Here is a 20,736-nt window from a genome sequence, read left to right on the forward strand (position 1 = left end):
GCACCCTGTCACAGGAAGCTATCTTCTACATCCTTACAGAAAACCTAAGAAGTGACCTCATCAAGCCTTTAGAGGAACCAGAATCTTGCATAATACATCTATACCATATGCCCCCCTCCCCACCACTTGTAGGCATAAGCATATGTGCAGTTGGAAACCAAAATTAGGCCCAAAAATGTATGACATGATTTGCTCACTCCTTTCATGAACTTCAATAGGAGCTGCAGATTCTCAGCCCCTCTGAAAAGCAGTCCATAAATCCTTAGACAACTGTGGAGACCTATAAATGTTTTTTATGTTACCCCTATTTCAAATGAAAAAAAGATTAAACCCACTTCATTTATCCTAATGTAGACATAATGGCTTGTATGCAAAATATAGTCTGGACTTGTTTAAAATATGCATTGTTTACCCTTGGAGTTGTTTACAGTCTATTGGTCAAAACCATATTTAGGCACTTGGATTTGACTTGATAAGCCATAACGGCCCCTTTGGAAGTGTTACGGTCTGCTGTAATGCAGAGTATTTAGGGACTGTTAAATATATGGATTATTGACACAATAGAGTGTAACAGCTCCTCTGGAGTTGTTACGCTCCATCATTTACATGTGGCCACTGCCCATGTGCACAAAGTTTGCCTGATAGAAACACTTCAGGAAGGTTGTGTAGAAAAACGTTACCATTCACACACAGTTATTTTTTTTCCTAAATGAGAAAAATCCCATCACCTTATTATTTTCCCTAAATACCAAGAGCCCTGCAAATCCACGGCTATCTGCTTTATATATCTGCAGACCATTTTTGCAGATTGATACGGATCCAAATTTTATATTTAAAGCCTTGCAAATCTGCAGATATCTGCGGATCAGTTTTGCTGATTGGATGCGGATACAAATTTTGTATCCGAGCAGGCCTCTATAAATACCCAAAGTACACCACCATATTATCAATTAATTCTTTGATCAATGTTGTTATTATAGCCATAATAATTGTAATGGCATAGTGAGTTCATACATCTTTTCTGTTCAAGCACTATGTGGTTCAAAGGCCAGCACCAAGCTTTCTCTGCTCCCAGTTATTCTCTGAACTCAATGACTAATAATTGACTAGGAGAACTCGGAACAATATTTTTTTCAGACCAAGCTGCAGGCAATCAGTGTCTCATCTTTTACTAGAATTAGTTATGACTGTCCCTAATTTCCAAACATAAGACATGGAAATAATAGTCTAAGGAAACAGTCATTTTATAGACTTTCATGAACAATCATGAATCATAAACACTTAGTTCAGCTCTGCAAGAATTCACCTATTCTATTATGCTTTGGGATTTTAACAAAAAACTTCTTAATAAAGTTTTCTCTCCTTTTTTGTGTTAATTTCTGATAGAAGAATCTTTAATTATAAATAAAAGACCAATATTCATATTTTGGGCCCCTGAAGAAGAGGCAGCAAAGGTTATGGGCGTGAACAATTACAGACCTCTCTGCTTGCTCTTAACTCCATTTGTACCTCCAAGGTATATACTTTACAACCAGGTTAACAAATCAATAGTACTATCTAGCACAAATGACCAGTTTTTACAAAATGGTTTTTATTGTGGTAGTGCTTAGAGGACCCCATGACGGATCAGAGTCCTATTGTGCCAGGTGCTAAACAGGCAGATGCTCCACGGAGCTTGTTGTCTAAGTAGGCTGATAAAAGGTTAAACAAAATTCTCTCTTTGGAACATCTCTGGAAGAGAGAGAAGACACATACTCATGCCATTGTAAAGACTTAGGGAATTTACCATAGCCATAGGGACAGCTGTGTTCTGTGTGTCCTTGAAGGGTGGTAGGATATTACGTCCTTTGGTAATCCTGGTGCTCAGTAGGTAAGAAGCTTATTTCACAAAGAAGCCCAGCAACTGGCAGGAGTCCTACTCCTCTCTATGGGATTTTTGGGCCATAGAAGGCACCACACACATATTGTTTATCATGCTGTATTTTTATCTCAGTTAAATGATTATGGCTGAGGTAGATACCTCTGAATGGTTAAAAATGAAAATCCCAGCAGTGATCTTCACTGTATTGCCACAATGGGACTTGAAATATTTTGTGGATTTGTCCATTTTAATAAGCTGTTTATTACTCCAAATAATATCTGTAAACCAGAATTTTGAAAAGTGAGTGCTTAAAGTCCGGTTTCTAAATCCATATTCAGGCACCTGAATATAAGTGGCCTGGGCACCCAGTGTCTCCAGCTGAAGCTATTGTGTGCTCAGCACTTTTGAAATTCACTCCCCTTTTTTACGTGTATGAATATGCGTTTAGGAGCCTAACTTGAGACGTCCAACGTTAGAAATCTTGGCCCTACTGTAAGTTGTTATAAAATAGCATTTACAACTGCAGTATTTCCATTTGCAATTTTAAGTGTCAGTGTTTTATCCTGTCTACTTGAAAAAATGTTCATAAATTCACAAAATTCCTTAGTAATGTAGAAAGCAAAATAGTGACTCAAGGTAAAAATTTTCAGAAGCGGTCGAGTGACTAGATGCTGAAGTCGCACTGAAAATGCTTTTGAATATTTTATCCCTGGGCACTAAAGTAGTATGTGTCCAAGAGGCAGTAATACATTTTTCTGTAAAATACAGCAGATTTGCATCCTTCCCTCATACATTTAAGAAATATCAGACTATCAACTGATGTAATACTGCCCCCTTTTATTAGGACTGAAAAACATGCTGGACTTTATATACTTAGCATTGCAGCTTGAGGAATTTTATTTTATTTATACAATTGATTGAGAGATTGATTGTTGCATGACAGGCTAAGATTAGTCATGAGATCAGTATTACTCTACAACAATAAGTGAGAGGAGCATTGTGATCACGTTGTTCAGGAGGGTAGGTGCATGTTTTAGACTTAGCTTCCCATGCAACATATTATACCACACAGGTTTCTTGTCATTCTTCTGAGGTGCCCAGGGTACTGGTGAACTGGGATGGTTGCTGTTACGTGCATTATCATGTTCACTTGCAGTGGCTTTCTAAATCAGGCCATTCCTAGGATAACAATAGGCCACAGTGTTTGTTTTTTTGTTTTTTGTTTTTTAAGGCCTATTCAGGAATTAGATTTGTCTTTGAATCGCTAAATGATTACAATGTTACTCACACACGCAGAAGTGCGATGATGAATTTATTTGATGCAAATAGAACTTTGTCATGCAGAAATTAAAAATGGAGCATCTTGCAGAAAGGCGATCTCCGAGTCTGTAACAGTCTCTTTTAAAGAGACACATTTCCATCATGGAAAACAAGTCAGCAAAATTTGACTTTCAGGAAAAATGTGCTTGAATCTACACCAATAGGAATGGTTATAGGAATTTACATTATAAGAAACACAGTCTGTGTTTAGGGAAAGATTTTACTTCACCTCTGTGTGTGTATCCAGTCTGGGAGGTAGTGCAAGGTGTGGATATATACACAGGGACATTCAGAGTTCTGGCACTCAGGGTTTATAATGGTTGTGTAAGGCCATTCCTGTTGCTGGCATTAGCCTCTCCAAAGGAGGAGGAGTGTTGTGGGAGCACAGTTTCACCCTCTTTTCTTTGGCCAGCAGCGCCACAGTGGATGGGTGCAGAGGGTGGTAGCTACTGAACTCTAATCAAGGGTGGCTCCAAAAAAGCATATCAAAATCAGGAAAGGCAATGCTAAAGCTGCATGTGAAACCTTAAGTTTGCCCCTGAGTACATGTTGTTGTGACACAGTCTTTCATTGTTTATATGCTTAAATAATACAATATATACTTAACGTTCATTTTCCCCCCTAAACCTCAGATACATTTGTGTAGCTTCATGTATGCTATTTTGAATATGCCAGACAGGGTACATGAAAATCATTTATATGAAACACAGTAAAATATGCTTATACCATTTGAGTATTACAATGTGAAAAAATAGTGAAAATTACATGACACATATGTAGATCACCAAAATTTGCAGCTGTTAACTTTGTACTTAAGTACCACAGACTCTGAATTGCACCTATGGAAGGATTTGTTGTGCATCCCTTAGCATCTAAGTTAGCCTTGTGGTTAATTGCCTCATTCCCTGAATTGGTCTTTAGAAAGTTGGTGGTGTGCATTTGTGCTCAGATCAATTAGATTTGTAGTTCACTGCCTAATCCCCAAAATTACACCTAAGGAAGATTATTTTAAAAGAAAATATATAGTACTTGGCTGTTGGCTCAATTATTAAATACATATACCTTAGAGGGAAGAGAATGTAACTTATGGAAAGTCTAGGTCAGCAAAGATATGTCAAACCATTATAACAGTAAAAATAGTGTATATATGTAAGACAAGAATGCACAGTGCACAGAATCTGCATGATATAATACTGTATTATATAAGAAACAGTATATGAACCTGTACAGTATTAACCTTAGGTAAAATTGTCAAGTTTTTAGCAGCTACCAGTTTGCACAAATCAACATTCAAATATAAATTATTATATTCGGAAATGAAGCAAACTTGATTTTTTGCCTTTAATTGCCAGTTTTTGCATTTGAATATAGTACTTGAAATTGTTTGCCCATTATGGTATGTCGGGATGATGGCAGAACATAACCAAGAAGTTATTTTTATTTCTGATGCCAGGCCTACCTGAAGGGCTGCCAGGTTTAAGACCTCATTTGTAATAGTTTAAGAGGGTTTTTTGCCCCTTTATGATATCTGTTTTCCAGCACAAGTGCAATGCAGAATCTACTCACATGGGGTATTTCCTTTGGAAAGGATAAAAAGCATTCTTCTATGTATACCATGGCTCTTAAATCTGGGAGTAGAAACAAATCCAAAAGGGCAGAGTTTGATGAAAGTGAATATTGAAAAATCAGCATATTTAGTTAAATCAGCATGGGCAGTTTTTCCCCAAGGAAGGTGTGGTACATTGTTCAGCCATTGTGGCGAGTGCCATTGCCTCGATCATAATAATATAATCATCATATATTCTCACATGCAGCCTGTTTACAAAGCTGTTCAAGAGAGTTTCCAGACATATATCCAAACCTACTCCAGGTTTTGTTTTGCTTATCCACATTTTATAAGGTAAAACTTTTCCCTCTCTCACTAGCTCATCTAAGAGCTTTAGAATACATACACACATTCTTTCACATTTATGTCCAACCACAGACATCCACCGGCAAGCAATTCATACTACCATTCATCTCCATCCCCTCCCCATACATTCCTTTAGGTAAACACAACTGGGCCAAATTTCTTCCTAGAGTAATTCCATTGACTGCAGTGACTGATTAAGTACAACAGGGATGAGTTTGGATTACCCCGTCTGATACCTAACTACTTCCTAAACTCAAGATTCCTCTAAATTCTCAAGGTGTATTTATAGCGAGATTAATTGAAATCACATTCTCCATTGTTGTAGTTTGCTTACTCCACTGCCTATTTCTGGGCAGAATCCCAGGTCTATGCTATCTTAGACATTTTGGTTTAAATAAAGAAATAAATTTCAGCAGGTTAAATTGTCACTTCCTGCATGTTGTGAAAAGAATTAGGTGACCAGTTACACAATATGAACGATATGACTAGTCAAAGAAAGTGAATAACTCATGAAAAACCCATAGGCTGGAATGTTTCCCTTGAGTGTTTGAACAAATATAAGTTACCAGTACATTTGTAATAATCAAAGTCTGTTTACTAGTAGTTTGCAAACATATAAAGGAGCAAGTTTGTTGGAAAAAATAGTTAGTCTATCTCTAGTCATATGATATTAACTCCATAAACAAGCCTATCACAATGGAAATGTGTATCAGGAAGATAAATAATCTTCAACATCAGATTATTTATGTTAAAACCATTTTCAAACATAGTCTGTTTCTGTAGCACTATTTAAAACCTAAAGAATGTCAAACCTGAAATTGCCCAGCTTACATCCTGAAAATCTACAGACAACCAGAATTTTATTGTGAGGCCCGTGTTGCAAATGCTTCTAGAAGAAAGACTGGCAAAACATTTCAAATTCCTGATCTTCAGTTGCTGATCTTCATTGACTGAGGGGGGAGCATTGAGATGGCGATTTGGAAAGCTCTCCTTCCTCCCCCCCCCCCACAATCCCAAAGTGATTTAAGAAACAGCAGTGAAGGGGAGTGGACACTTGTGTCTAAAATTAAGCCTGTATTGACCATGAGGCTGTGCATTTTTTTTCGACGTCACTTCCCAGAGGACTTCTTGAGCTGGATAGGAACCCTATCGCTCATTTGTATCATCACAACAACCTCCCTGAGACGGCCACTATTACCCACCTCCTACTTTTCTTTTTTTTATAAATTGTTGTTTAGTGCAGCAGACATTTACATGCTTATTCCCTTTTATTTCTAAAGTGCAGGAACACTGTTTGCTGTATTTCAGATGCCAGTGCGGATAGATGCCATCACTGGAAGGATATGCATTAGAACTGTAGACACAGTGAGTCACTGAGACATCATGTACTGTATAAATTCCTGTTCTCTCAAGAGTTTAGCAGGTTGCCAAAATATATTCAGTTGCCAGCTCCTTGCCAGAATTCTGTTCCTAGCCTGATGCCAATCAGTCTTTTTGGATTTTCATGAATAAGATTAGGCTGGCTTGATACATTCCTCCTCCCAAGGGATTTTCCTTTATCAAGGGATTACCTGCTTGTCATTCTTTGCATACATCCCATGTTTTATTCTTCGGTAGAAGCAACCAGATCACACTACATCATTGCTGCTAAACATCTTATTAATGAAGTACCTGTGAACTCCTCCCGTCCTCTCAAAAAACTCAAAGCTCCAAATACGGGCAATATATTGTCCTGAACGGTTTTATTTCCTTTTCTGTTTTTTTATTTTACTTCCTAGGGAAATGGAGGCCAGTTATATTTAATACACTCTTCATTTCTGAAAGAAACTGCTCAGACAAATACTTTCTTAAAAAACGAACGCTCATATTTTATTCAGAGTGGTTTGTCTACAATATATAGAGTGGGGCATGCGAACCACTTCCCAACCAAAAAAAAATGTCCTGCCATGCCTCATTGTATTTTTATTGCTGTAGCTTATCAATATATACCACATGTTGTGTGCATAAAAAAGATGAGTTGCAGGATGAGGAATTTAAAATAACTGCGTGCATTAGTTTGAAAGGGAAGAAGAGTTTTGAGGCAGATGGGTCATTTGCTCAGTTTATCAAGCCATTTCCCTTTGTCTCTGTCCATACCTCCTTTCGACAGCTACCTGGAAGTGTCTCGTTGGGATCTGCAGAATCTAGTTTACAAAAAGAAAATACCCCAGTACTTCTGTTCCGAACAGCACTTAAGCACGTGCCGTTCAGTATGGGGAGGAGCTTGCGCATGTGTTTGTGTGCTTCCCTACATCAGGGCCTGTGTTAGTACCTCACTCTCCTACTACTATGAGAATGCCCCTTTCATAGCATTAGGAACCACCTTGGCATCTGACTTGCAGAACTTGCAGTTTTGATAGATGTACAATGGTTTAGGTCTATCAAAGGCTATTAGAGACATCATACGTCTTAGGTATTAGCCAAGATGGTCAGGGATCCAATCCCATCCTTTGGGTGCCCCTACGCCTCCAGCTGCCAGAAGCTGGGACAGAACGACAGGGAAAGGATCACTTGAAATTGTTCTGCTCTGTTCACTGCCTCTAAATCATCTAGCACTGGCCGCTGTCAGAATACAGGACGCTGGGCTAGATGGACCATTGGTCTGACTCAATATGGCCATTCTTATGTAACATTAAAGTGGAACTCTTTACCTTACTGTAATATTGACCTCACTGTGACAAGCTGGAATGTTTTTCTGTCCCTAGAATGCATTGAACTGACACTATATTGCAATCTAGGAATACACTGTGCTTTTGCCATCACTGTCTATCTCTTCTGCTGCTCACCCCTGCTGTGTTTTTGCGGGGACTTTTCTAAATGTTGTTGTCTCAGCAACAACGTAAATCTCATCACATTGCTGTTGTGTGTGAGATCTCCATTAATTAATAACTCACAATTTCCAAGGTAGAATTTGTTTTTAAAACATACATGATACAAAGAGATTTTTAAAAAAATGTTTCTGCTATACTGTATGTGTGCTTCATATATTGTGGCATTCTGACTGGCTTTAAATCTGCCTCAGTCTGAGGATACAGTTAAGCTGTATGCCAAATGTTTTTCTAAATAATATGCACAATTTATATCTTGTTGTTTTTGTTTGTGTGAGGTGACAGATGGGTGGGGAGCAGGGGAAATGAAAAGGAAGTAAAAACTGCATTACAAGTAAATCAGGCTCGTTATTATTGTTTAACATTGATATTGTGGTAGTAACTAAAGGGCCCAATTAGGATCAGGGCCTCATTGTGCAGCTTCTGAGCAGTGCAAAGGTAGATGTGGTTCCTCCCTTTGCTATCCCATTTAAGACAAGACACAAAGAAATAAGCATAATAAACAATAGGAATGGAGGAGGAGAGTAACAATACCAAGATCACCTGGTTAGATAGGCTAGCAATGTTCACAACTTGATAGTTCTTGAATTATTTAGGGTATGTGGATAGGCGTGCCCAGCACATTTCATTAGGGTGCACCCAGGGAATTTTATTTTTTAATTTTTTTTAAAGGCGAACATTTATTGAATACTCAGTCATAAAGAAAAGGAGTACTTGTGGCACCTTAGAGACTAACAAATTTATTTGAGCATAAGCTTTCATGAGCTACAGCTCACTTCATCGGCTACAATGTAGCTCACAAAAGCTTATGCTCAAATATATTTGTTAGTCTCTAAGGTGCCACAAGTACTCCTTTTCTTTTTGCGAATACAGACTAACACGGCTGCTACTCTGAAATCAGTCTTAAAGGACATTATTTTTGTTCATCAAACAAACGAAAGAAACTAAAACGTAACTAAACTTAATTTTTTTTAAATTAACAACTAAACTTTACTTAAAAATACAAACTTAAAAAATGAGACACAAAATACCAAATTTTTGCTGTAGAGATAACCAGGTGTATACAAAGATACAGTAAATTTTCATGATCTTTATCTTTAACCAGATAATGAGCTAACCCAAATTGACCAGCACAAATTAAGGTTTCTTCATCTTCCTGTCCTAGAGAATGAGACGTCGCTCACCTGGTGTTATGGACTTAAATTCCTCAATCACATCATTGTAATTAACTGACGAAGCCAATTCTTGTTCAATGTACAAAATCATGAGTGAGTCGAGATGCTGTTGGGACATTGTAGTACTTAGTTTGTTTTTTACATGTGCTAGTTTCGAAAAGGCTCTTTCACATGAACAGCCTGTAACAGGTAAGACTGCAAAGCATTGAATAGATTTGTAAAAGGCCTGGAACATGGAAGACCGATCCAATTCCTTTAGCCAATCAAGCCACTCTCTGGTGGTGTTCGTAGTGCTACCTTTAGGAACAGATCCGTCATAACCCCGAAGCAATCCGACTTCAGTTTCCGACTCATCCAAGGACACTTTAAATTTGTTGGCAATGATTCTCATATCGTCCCTGCCAATGTCTAAGCTCAGCAGTTTTCCCATTGCAATCACAATTTTACAAGTCTCCTGTTCAAATCGCTGGTCAATGCTGGTAATCATTGAGTCTACGAGGTAAAATTAAGTTATTCTCTTCTGCTCCTCTTTTGTATCAAAGTGATGCTGGGACTCAAACGCATCATCAATACAAGTGGACATTTTTCTCTTCTTAACTGGGGGAATCGATATATCATTCTCTACACACATTTTCACACTGTCATTGACAATAAATTGAAAATATTCTGGGCCACTTCTCATCGCAGCCAAAGAGTTTACACAAGCTTTTCACCCGTCATTGCAGTAAGTGAGTTGAGATCTGGAGCTTGAAGGGCCTTACTCACTTTTACCACCATCTGGAGAATAGGGTGCATCATGTGAAGGGCAAAGATGAACTTGAATGAATTTAGTTCATGGATAAGGCCCCTGGCTTTTATTTTAGCGTCAGCAAGGCGAGTTATTTTGATAATCTCTTGTAAAGCTTGTAAAATGATGGAGTAGTTTTGTTTTACAGCAACCACTGCTTCTGCTCTGCATGCCCATCTTGTGTTTGACAGGGACTTCAAAGTCTTCAACTGGGATCCTACTTCTTCTGAAATCTTCTCCATTACTACAGAGTCTGAATAACACCAAAAAAATCAAAGACGGTCCTGTTTTGTTTACTTGAAGTGCATGCATCTACTAGGACGAGGTTCAAACAATGAGCATAGCAGTGTACATAGAGTATTTCACTCTTTCTTTCTTTACATTTCATTTGAACTCCCGCAGTACATCCAGACATAGTAGATGCGCCATCAAAACAGACAGACATCACTGATGACCAGTCAATTTTAAGAATGTCAAGGATGTCATTTAACTGGTCAAAAATAGACTGAGCATCAACTGTTAATAGTCTCTGAACAGACACACAATGTTCAACTGGACTATGTTTTTCATTGTCAAAATACCGCATCACAATGGACATCTGTTCATGGTGTCCACAGTCAGTAGTGTCGTCGGCAATTATTGAGACCATTTTTCCATTTAGTGAAGACACAATTTTTTGTTGCACAACATTGTGCAAGGCCACAATTAAATCGTTTTGGATGCGATTACTCAGATAGGTAGCGTTTCGAGGAGATTGTTGCACATGCTTTGTCATTACGGAATCATATTTTTGGAGCATATTGACAAGATTTAGAACTAAACCTTTCTCAAAGCTGTCAGCTTTTTCATTGTGACCCCTGAATGGTCTCCCACCTTTCGCCAAACACAGAACAATGTCAATCAGTCGCTCCATTACGCTTCAGTTATGGCACCGTTCTTCTTGTTGTTTAGACAGATAAGCCTGCTTGACCTCATCCAACAATACATCAATAGGTTCCCCTTCATTAAAACTTGACCATGAAGAACAGCTCAACACATGAGATTTTGCCAGTTGGTGGTTTTTAAAACATTCGTTAGTCCTATGCCAGTTTCTGAATCCCTTATCAAGAAATGCTGGATCAGTGTGACCTTTGTTTGCTGCATCATTAGAGGAGAAGAAACGGCAGTAAAAGCAAAATGCTGCTTCCTTTGATGGGCTATATTCTAACCACCTATACTTTTCATACCAAACGGACTGAAAACTTCTTTGTTTATTCCCTATTTTACTTCTAGGAAACATGCTCAATCTAGGCTGATAAGGTCCTCTAGATAACTGAGACCGGCGTTCTAATCTATTTTTTGGAATATCACAGACTGGGTCATCAGATGGAATGTTTGATGGCTTTGAATAGGAACTACACTGACCTGAACTAAGAGACAAAGTCTGTTTCTGTTGGTCATTACTCAGTTTATTTCATGCACTGGAACTGGTGGCAGCATTATCTTCATGTAAGTTCTTAACCGAGGAGTCCGAGGTATTTGCACTAGTATCAACACATTCATTATAATTCAGTTTGTCTGCTCCTTTTCTTATCTTAACAATGAACCGATCCATATTTTAAAATTAAAAGGGGGTATCATACGATGGAATTAAAACGTAAAGCCACGGGCTTGTTATGCTATTTCAGTAGAGTACATGCGACAAAGATTACGAACACTGTAGACACTGTGCTGGGCATGCCTGATGTGGCTACTTATATAGGTCAAAGAATTTTCTAGAATGGTAGTCGGAGGGGGAGGGGAGGACCAATGGTAATGCAGCACCACAGTAGTGGGGACGCATGCTGTGAGCAAACGCGGGCTTTCTATACATTTCTACAACATCTATGTTATGCAATTTGGCGTTTATTGCATAATACAACGGTTCATACTTTAAAACTAAAAGAGCGTATCTGGCGATTAAATTAAAATGCAAAGCCCCCCTTTTTTGAGATATTAGGGTGTGCCTGGGCATACCCAGCACACCCTGTATGCACAACCGTGGGTATGTGCCCATTCCAGAGCTCAAAATTGAGGTGAATTTGTATCATGTTTGAAGTCCTGGGGCTGAGTTGCCTTCCTGCTTCTGAACACTTCCCATAGCCTGTGTGGTTAGGAGATGGGAAGGAGCTGCCTGGGGCCTGGTACCCTCTGGGAGGAGAATTGCAAATCCTGGTCTGAAGTAACCAGGGTGGAGACACTGGTGGGCCCATTCTTTCAGCTTCCATCAGCAAAAGTCCTATCACCAGACCTACCTTATAGCACATATGGCTGGGGATGGGCACATGGGTCCCCTTCTCTCTCTCTCTCTCTCTCTCTCTCTAGCACACGGGATCTTCCTTCTATCGTTCTATCTCCACTATCACACAGGGTCTATCTGTCTATCATCTATCTATCTTTATATTTCAAATATATTTCAGGTTTAGAGGAAGTATTTATGTGTTCCTCAAATTAGCTGAGAAGTAAGAATTAGCTAAAGGAGATGGATTTAGAGATCAGCACAATTCACGAAGATTAAAAAGAAGAAAAAAACCCTCTTTGTCTGAATTCATTATTTTCAGGCTGCTTTTTATAGACTAGTTTTTCAGAAGTCATCTGTGAAGGCTGGCATAAAGAATTTTTAAAGGTAACTAAATGGGATGGAGGCGAGGTTTAAAATCATCTACTGGGGCTGTTGCAGGGGATATTAAATATTGATTTATCTTGGGGTAAGAATCATACTAACGGCTTGTAGTCAGATCAGTTCATCTGGAATACAAACTGTATAGCTGTATTTAGTACAATGGCAACAATACTGGAAACGCAGGGGTGAGAATTTAATCTAAATCAGTTGGCTCTCCAAATGTTCAATTGAAAAAAACTAGCATTTCAAACTGAACTTTTCCTAAAAGTTTCATGCTGTTTAGATTAAAAATTGTCTCATTTAGTCAGTCCATGCTGTATCATAACCCACACCTCTGTGTCATATTGCAAATAACAAAAATCCACATTTCAAGACTGTTCCAAATTTTAAGTTTTAATACCCCAAACCCTCCTGCAGACCTGATGCAAATCATTCAAGTAATCTGGCATGTAACACTGTAAGCAATTTTCTGCTACTTGCCATTGCCTTTGGCCAAGCTTTTAGTCATAATATAAAATTTGGCACAGCTTGGACTTAACCAATGAAAACTGATTATGTTCCCATTTCAGACATAAATAGTTGCCAGCTAGTGGTATTGGCTAACAGATTTTTCAGTCTGTATAAATGTGCATATGGCCACAGCAGGAGATCCCTTTTTCCAAGAGTAACATCAAAACAGTAGTTCCCAGGTAATATTAATGTTATATTTGCTTTTGTTTGTGTTGTTTTCTTTAAACATATTCATTTGACAGCTGCAAAGGCTTGAATGTTCTATGGCTGAAAAATACATTAAATATATTTATATGAGAGGCCGTGTGGTGTAGTTGATGGAGCACTCGACAAAGATTCAGGAGACCTGGGTACAATTCTCAGTTCTGTCACTGGACTGCAGAATGGTACCTTCTTGAGACTATGTCTAAGTTCTCCATCTGTAAAATGTGGTTAATGATACTGACCTACTTTGTAAAGCACTTTGAGGACTACTGATGAAGAACTAGGTATTATCATTCTACTCAAAAGCCACAAAGAAATATCCCTTATTACAACCACAGGACAGTCATTCCCTCTGCTACGAAACATGGACAGAATGGATCTAGCACAAATTCCAGCTAAATATGGCCGGTAAGCATAGAAGGCATAATTCCCTTAGACAATAGAATCCCTTCTCCATGCATATTCTGTCCCCATCTCCTGACAGAGTAGCAAGTGTCTTCCCCAGGGATGAGGCATTTTATCTCCATGCAGTGAATCACGTGGACTTTTCCATGTATGTTTTCTGCATGTGTGTGTGTGTGTGTGTGTGTGTGTGATAATTTTGAAATCAGAAGTACAGATATGTATGTAGGATGCAATACAGCCCTGTGCTGAAGCACTGAAGTCCCACCTATGCCCTCATTATCAGTCTTAAGTGGGACTTAATGTGCATAGCCCTTGTACTGTTCCCCTGTCATGAGGGTGAATTTTGCCTCTATGGAGCATAATTTGATACAGTATTTCATTATGTAAATATTTCTTTTTAAAATAATTAGATAATGAACAACTGAATTCAGATTAAGGATTTAGTTACTGTTCAATTTATTTAGGACAGATCCAAAGCCCATTGAAGTCAATAGAAAGATTCCCGTTGCTATAGCTAGTTTTGGATCAGGCTGTGCCTGTCTTTAAGTTTGTGTGAGTCTTTTCTCTTTTTAGGCTGTCTGTTTAGTTTAGGTATAAGTCATGTTAGTGTTTTAAGTGGAGAACAGTACTTTTTATATTATACAACCCTTGCATTTTGTGAGGAAATTGGACTTCAGAATATAGGTCTGTAGACAAACGTGTAAGGGCAACCCTGGACCTATGAGAGTATGATCCAGAAAAATGGAAACTTAGATGTTTGAAAGGAAAGCATCTTCTTTGTCCTTTTTGGGGAATGATTGCCTATTTTTTTGGCTTGATAAATTTATACTAATCATTAATGCACTTTTAGCAATTTTCTCCCCAGGTAGAGATTTTAGATCTGTGATTTCCAAGCAACTTAGGCCCTGTCTCTTCCAAATTACTCATTACTCATGCTTACCTTTACATACTGTCCGTAGTCCCACTTACTTCAGTGAGGGCACTCATGTCCTTAGTCTTGTGCTGTTCCATCCTGGAAGAAAACAAATTCCTATTTGTATAGGAAGGGCTCCAAACTATTTGGTGTAAAGTTGTTCAAGACCCTCACCCGAATTCATCTTGAAGGGCAGGATGAATAACAAAAAGTAGAAAAAATTATTTTTATTAGCCACAGATAAACAGCATTACCTCTTCTTAACATAAACTTTTTGTTCTAAGGTACCCTATGAGATTGATCTTGCAATGTGCTGAGTGGCTCTGATTCAGCAAAGCACTTCAGCACATGCTTAATGTTAATGCAACCTGAGTGTTCTTTTCTTGTTGAATTAAAATTAAAGAAGGGAGCTAGCTGAAGGGTACATCTATCGCACAGGAGTTATGTATATCATACTTGATATGCTAACCTTGCACACAGTAATCTTGCCTTCCTGACACAAACAGTAAGCAGCACACTTTCTTGAGGTTGAAATAATCAGAGGCAAACACGGCAGTTATGGGGATACAAGAGGTAAGACACGGCATAATGATGTTACTATCATCGTTCCATTGTCATCCATCCTGATTCTTTAGTGATGTGTGTTTTCTCTCTGAGCATAGTAAAGGATGCTTGAGAATAAACAGCGTAAAATGCTGCAGCAAACACAAAATAAATACTTGAAAAAATAGATAATAAAAATTACAAACCCAGAAAAACTGTACATAGCAGACAATTTCAAATGAAATATGTCTGTATTTTAAAAGTTCAGGTTCAGTTCTGTCTGAGAGAACATTAAATAGACCAGGAGTACTTGTGGCACCTTAGAGACTAACCAATTTATTTGAGCATGGGCTTTCATGAGCTACAGCTCACTTCATCGGATGCATCGATGAAGTGAGCTGTAGCTCACGAAAGCTCATGCTCAAATAAATTGGTTAGTCTCTAAGTTGCCACAAGTACTCCTTTTCTTTTTGCGAATACAGACTAACATGGCTGTTACTCTGAAACCTGTCATTAAATAGACCTGAGTTCCTTTTTGCAACCATGCTACATCATTGTTTACTTTAATGCAAATATACTCAGAGACTTTTAATTTAGCAATAATTTTATTCCCTTTGGTTTGTTTTATAATAAACACGCAGAATTGTGCGAGCATTTGCAATGCTATATATTTTAAAGTTCAGGTTCAGCTTTGAACTTTTTGCTATGGTTTAGACTATTTTTTTGTTTTCAAAATCAATTTGCCTAGTCCTGTTTTTCAACCCTTACAATTATTGTCAAAGGAGGAATTCCTAATGTAGGAAAAGTGTATTTATCATACATTGGCCAGTGGTTATTGCATCCTGGAGGTTGTTTTTATTGTAGCTTTCCCTCTGATGTTGTATTACATAATGAAAGACCCTATCATAACACAGACACTCACAATAGTAGAATTAAAGTAACTGTAAGAAAATCAAATCGGAATGTCTCAATGCTGGTATAAAATGTTAAATTGTACATATATTTTGTATATGTACAGTTTATAAGGCTACATCATACTGGTACTTAAGATGTGTGGCTACTGGCATGTATGTACAATCTAAATTTATGTAAATCTGTCCGTTTCCAAACTCCTGTGGAAGGCAGCTAATTTTGCTTTGTGCAGTTGCGGTCTGCAGTGTGCCACAGCAAAACTGAAGTCGATGACTCCTTTTTTCTCTCCCAGCAAAGCTGTTTTTCTTAGCAGAAACTGGAATAGTTTTACTCTTTGTTATATTAATGTGGCTACTTGCTAAAGATGTGTTATCTTGTAGTCCTCTTTAAATATTCAGCCTTGAATACGCACCCAGTGCTTTGTTTGAGAGAGAAGTGGAGTCCAGTTGTTTGAGCATAGTAATGGAAATCAAAGTCTCCTGAGTTCTGTCTAACTCTGACTCTATGAAGGACCAAATTTTCAGTGAAATTCAGTCATCGACATATGTGCAGAGTAATAGTATTATTGCCCCAATTCAGCAACGCTTATTCTGTGAACTTTATGGAGTGGTGCCAACCTCTTCCCAGTGAGGGGGCTGCGCCTCCCTCATCACAGGGCCCTGCCCCCCTCTAAGGCCCCACCCCATGGTCAAGTCAGAGCTGGAAGCCGGAGCCAGGCAGCACAAGGCACTGGCTGATCTCCGGGGCCAGCAGATCCCTGGGAGAGCAGCAACTGTGAAAGGTGGGACCCAGGAGCCTGTGCCACAGCGGGTCAGTCTGAGCGGGTGGTGTGCCCCGGCAGGTGGGAACACGGGCCAGGGGCTGCTCTCGGGCTCCCCAACCCCTGCCTGGGCTTACTTCTCCACTGCTGCTGGAGCTGGGCACCCAGCCAGTAGCTGCCACGCTCTCCACTCTGCCTTCAGAGCTGGGTGGCTGGAGAGAAGCAGCTGCTATGCGGGGGAGGAGTGGTGTAAGGCAAATTGTGGGATGGCTATAGCCCCTGCAGCCTCCCTTGTGCCACCCCTGGAACTCTAGTTCACTGGAGGAAAATGGGCTTTCTGCTGCTGTGAGTTAATGGAGTTACTCCAGTAGCTGAAGTGGTAAAGGTTTGTGCTGCCATGCTGAAGGTCCTAGGTTTGTACTCTGCTGGTGGGCCATGTAGGACTTGCTACATGGCTACGTTAGACCTGTAGCAACTGAGTAGCCCTCAGACACAGATTCATGCCCAGTAGCATAGGAAATAAAGTAAAAAAGAAGTAGAACAATCCAATTATTTCCTGTAGAACATGTGCTCGGTATCATATTTTTTTAAAAATAATATGATAGCACAAGTATGTGTAGGACTAAAAGAAAATGTGTGTTCTAAATTGATGCATTCATATTCTTCACTCTTACAAGTTACATAGGGCTGGCCTACATAATTTATTATTGGTCCATTAAATCCAGTATTGTGCCTCTAGCAGTGGCCAATACTTCATACTACAGAAGCAAATTAGTCTCCCTCCCATAATGCACCGGGCCAATGATCCACTGATGCTGGGTTGTGAGGGGGGAGCAGCAAGGAGAAGGAGGGAATGTCTGCTTGACCCCTGCAAGTGAATAATTTGCACCCTGGAATGGGAGATTCAATAATTTGTATTTTACCGTGTGTTATTACAAATGTCATTAATGGTCATAAAATTATTCAGCCCTTTTAAAAACAAGTGACAGGTCAGGCTTTGGGCTCCTTCTGACCTCCAATGAATTCTACTGCTTTATTATATGGTGTGTGAAGTGGTAATTCTTTTTGTTTGTTTTATATTTATCAGCTGTTAATTTAATTGAATATTCCTTTGTTCTCTGGGAGTAATCAATTTTCATTAATCTAGGCAGAATTCAACAGTTCATTGTTTTTAATAAAAATTCTCTCACATTTCAGTTGAACTGCATAATTTTACAGTACAATGCTGTGTGAATGTGTTGCTGAAACAAAGAGTTAATCAGAAAGTTTTCAGATACTGCCATGCATCATGCCTTTGTGCATGAATAAAAAGTTGGAAACCGCATAAAAGCAGTAGTTGGGTTACCACACAACTGGATATGCTTAAGTCTGAACGCTTCATAACTCTAACTACTGGGGAGTTGCAAACTTATAAATAACCTTGCAATTGGTTAAAACCTTATTAAAACCATATGAACAAAGATATAAAGCATTTGGTTAAGGGGGTTCAGTAAGTGCAGTAATCCTGTTGAAAGTAATCTAACTGAGGTAGATCCATATTTTAGGAGTGTCTGCAAGTGTTGCAGTAGTTAAGGATCTGTCTATCAGTGTTTAATAGTGGCGGGGGTGGGGGTGGGGAGGATTAACTCATAAAATCCTGTCTAGATGGAAATATTTGGCTATCTGACTTTTTAAAAGAATTAAATATATTCTGTGTTACTTTTAAAGGTGACCTGAAAAGCAATAAAATCCAGTAATGCAAAAATATGTGTTGAGTGCCACTAATAACCACATATACAGGGACTTCACCTTAACACTCGTTCCATATTTCTTCATTCAGATGTCATGACATACACTCCAACAGTGATGGAAGCTTCCTAGTATTCTCTTTCACAGGGCACTTTAAAATCATGAGTTAGACCCTCTAAAATCATGCAATTTGCTTAAAAAAAATCAATTTTTTTAAAAAAAAATAGGACAGTGAGTTGTTGATATTTGTCGTCTTGTTTTTGAACCTATCATCTTCATGTTTCCAAGTTTTTTTCCACAGCCACAAAGGCTAGAATCTTAGCTTTCATTCGATAAAAACGTGATATTTGCATATGTTCACCTGACTCCAGGAGCTGGGGCTTTAAGAGACCCAGATATCATGAGACTTGCAATAAAATCATTAACGTTAATAACACTAGATTCCTACTGTCCTGTGACACCCCTGTATGTGTCATGTTGTCACATTCAGAATAGTGGAAGCTAGCTGAAGCATGGAGCCGGTTAAGCAGGATTAGTATAAATCCTTTTTCAAATGCATTGCTTGTTTTTTCAACAGTATTTTAAAACAAAACAATATATTTTAAAAAGGGGACTTAATGCCCTCCTTTCCCTCTGAGTCGGTACATGCTTCCAGTGCAGTTCAGCATGGTACATCAGGGCACTATGGGAATGTCTACACGGAGATAAAAGCCTCGCAGCCCAGCCATGGCTGGCTCAGGTCAGCTGACTTAGGCTTGGTGGGTTTGGGCTGCAGGGCTAAAAATTGCTGTGTAGATGTTTCGGTTCAGGCTGCACCCTTGCACTGTTCCAGAGCTCGGGCTCCAGCCTGAGTCAGCTGACCTGGGCCAGCTGTGGGTTGTTTATCTCCATGTAGACATATCCTATATTGCAATAGGCACCTGTAGGCTGAGGCAGGGTTTCTTTTCTATTCTGTATAGGTTCTTATACCACCTTCATTATCATAGTAGCTGAGTGCCTTATGGACATCCTGGAAATCTTGAAGGAGAAAACTAAAGTAAGGTTTCAAGTGAGGATATACTATATTGCCCTTTTAGTCTGACCACTGGGAGCATTACCTTCATATTGTTAAAGTTACTGGGATTTGGTATTTTATCTTGTCAGATCAACTTAAAGTCACAGACATTTAGAGTTCATTCATCCAACCTGTACATCAAGTATACCGAAACTTTTAGCAAAATGGCCCAGTTATTAAAATGCTGAAAAATAACTATTATTACATTTTCACTGTAATTTTTTCTCAGACTTTCTCTCACGCATGTGCACACACAGACACACACGCTAAATATTTAAATGTCTCTTGCCACAGAATGATATGATACCTTGTAATTTTAGCCATGCAAAATATTCATGAGAAAATCTCAAACTTGGGACAAACATTGCCAAAAGTTTGTGAACCTGGGACAGATTTATGGTTCCTATTGAGAAACCGTGAGAAATTCTATGATTTTTCAGTGTTTCCACCTATAACTTGGCCAAAATTGATGGGTTTGGTTAAGTCTTGCTTGGAGTTTGCTCACAACTGGAAATCAAAGCAAAACCACATGAATTAAAACTGGAAAAAGGTTCATATGGATCCCTGTGAACTAATGCCACCAAGTTTTCTCTGAGTTCTACATCTACTGTACTACGTCTTTCAGGGATTTTTATTTTTCTGACTACAAAATTGATATGGTAGGAACTATTACAATAGTTCCCACCCCAAAAAAATATACAAAATTTAGAGATAAGGCTGAAAGTCCATTTGTAATGATTCCTGCTGTGCCAAGCTATTGCAAAAGATTCTAAGCAGAGGGTGATTTCACTTTCCAGTCCTAGCTGTAAAAAAGTAGGAGGAACTTGGGAGAATTTATACCTTGACCTTTTCATGATGAAAGGAGGACTTGTGAGTTCTCCCAGAACAATGTTTCCTGATTCATAGTCACAATGGATGGCGGGTTGGAAGGACAAAGTGTCAGTCTGAGCTCTGAAGTGCTTTGTTGTTGTCACAAATAAGTATAAGTCACATTCTTAGGAAATTACAAGATTTTGCTAAGGTGTCTGGAGGAGTTATTCTCACAATTCCTGTTAGCATTAATAGGGATAGTGTGAATGAATCCCTAAAAGTTTTGCTGAAAATTTTCCCTTTGATGTTTTGAATGCAGGTGTTTTTAGCTGTT

General features: G+C 38.8%; 1 protein-coding gene across 1 annotated transcript in view; it reads left to right on the top strand.

Annotated features, from left to right (window-relative positions):
• Positions 1-20,736, top strand: part of SOX6 (SRY-box transcription factor 6) — a 294,444-nt gene that overhangs the window by 231,319 nt on the left and 42,389 nt on the right. The window contains exon 13 of the mRNA XM_084631143.1: positions 6,402-6,458. Coding sequence (XP_084487269.1) covers positions 6,402-6,458 — 57 coding nt within the window. The remainder of the gene's footprint in view (positions 1-6,401; positions 6,459-20,736) is intronic.

This window comes from Lepidochelys olivacea (genome assembly GCF_965140295.1).
Source record: "Lepidochelys olivacea isolate rLepOli2 genome assembly, chromosome: 6".
Lineage (NCBI taxonomy): Eukaryota > Metazoa > Chordata > Testudines > Cheloniidae > Lepidochelys > Lepidochelys olivacea.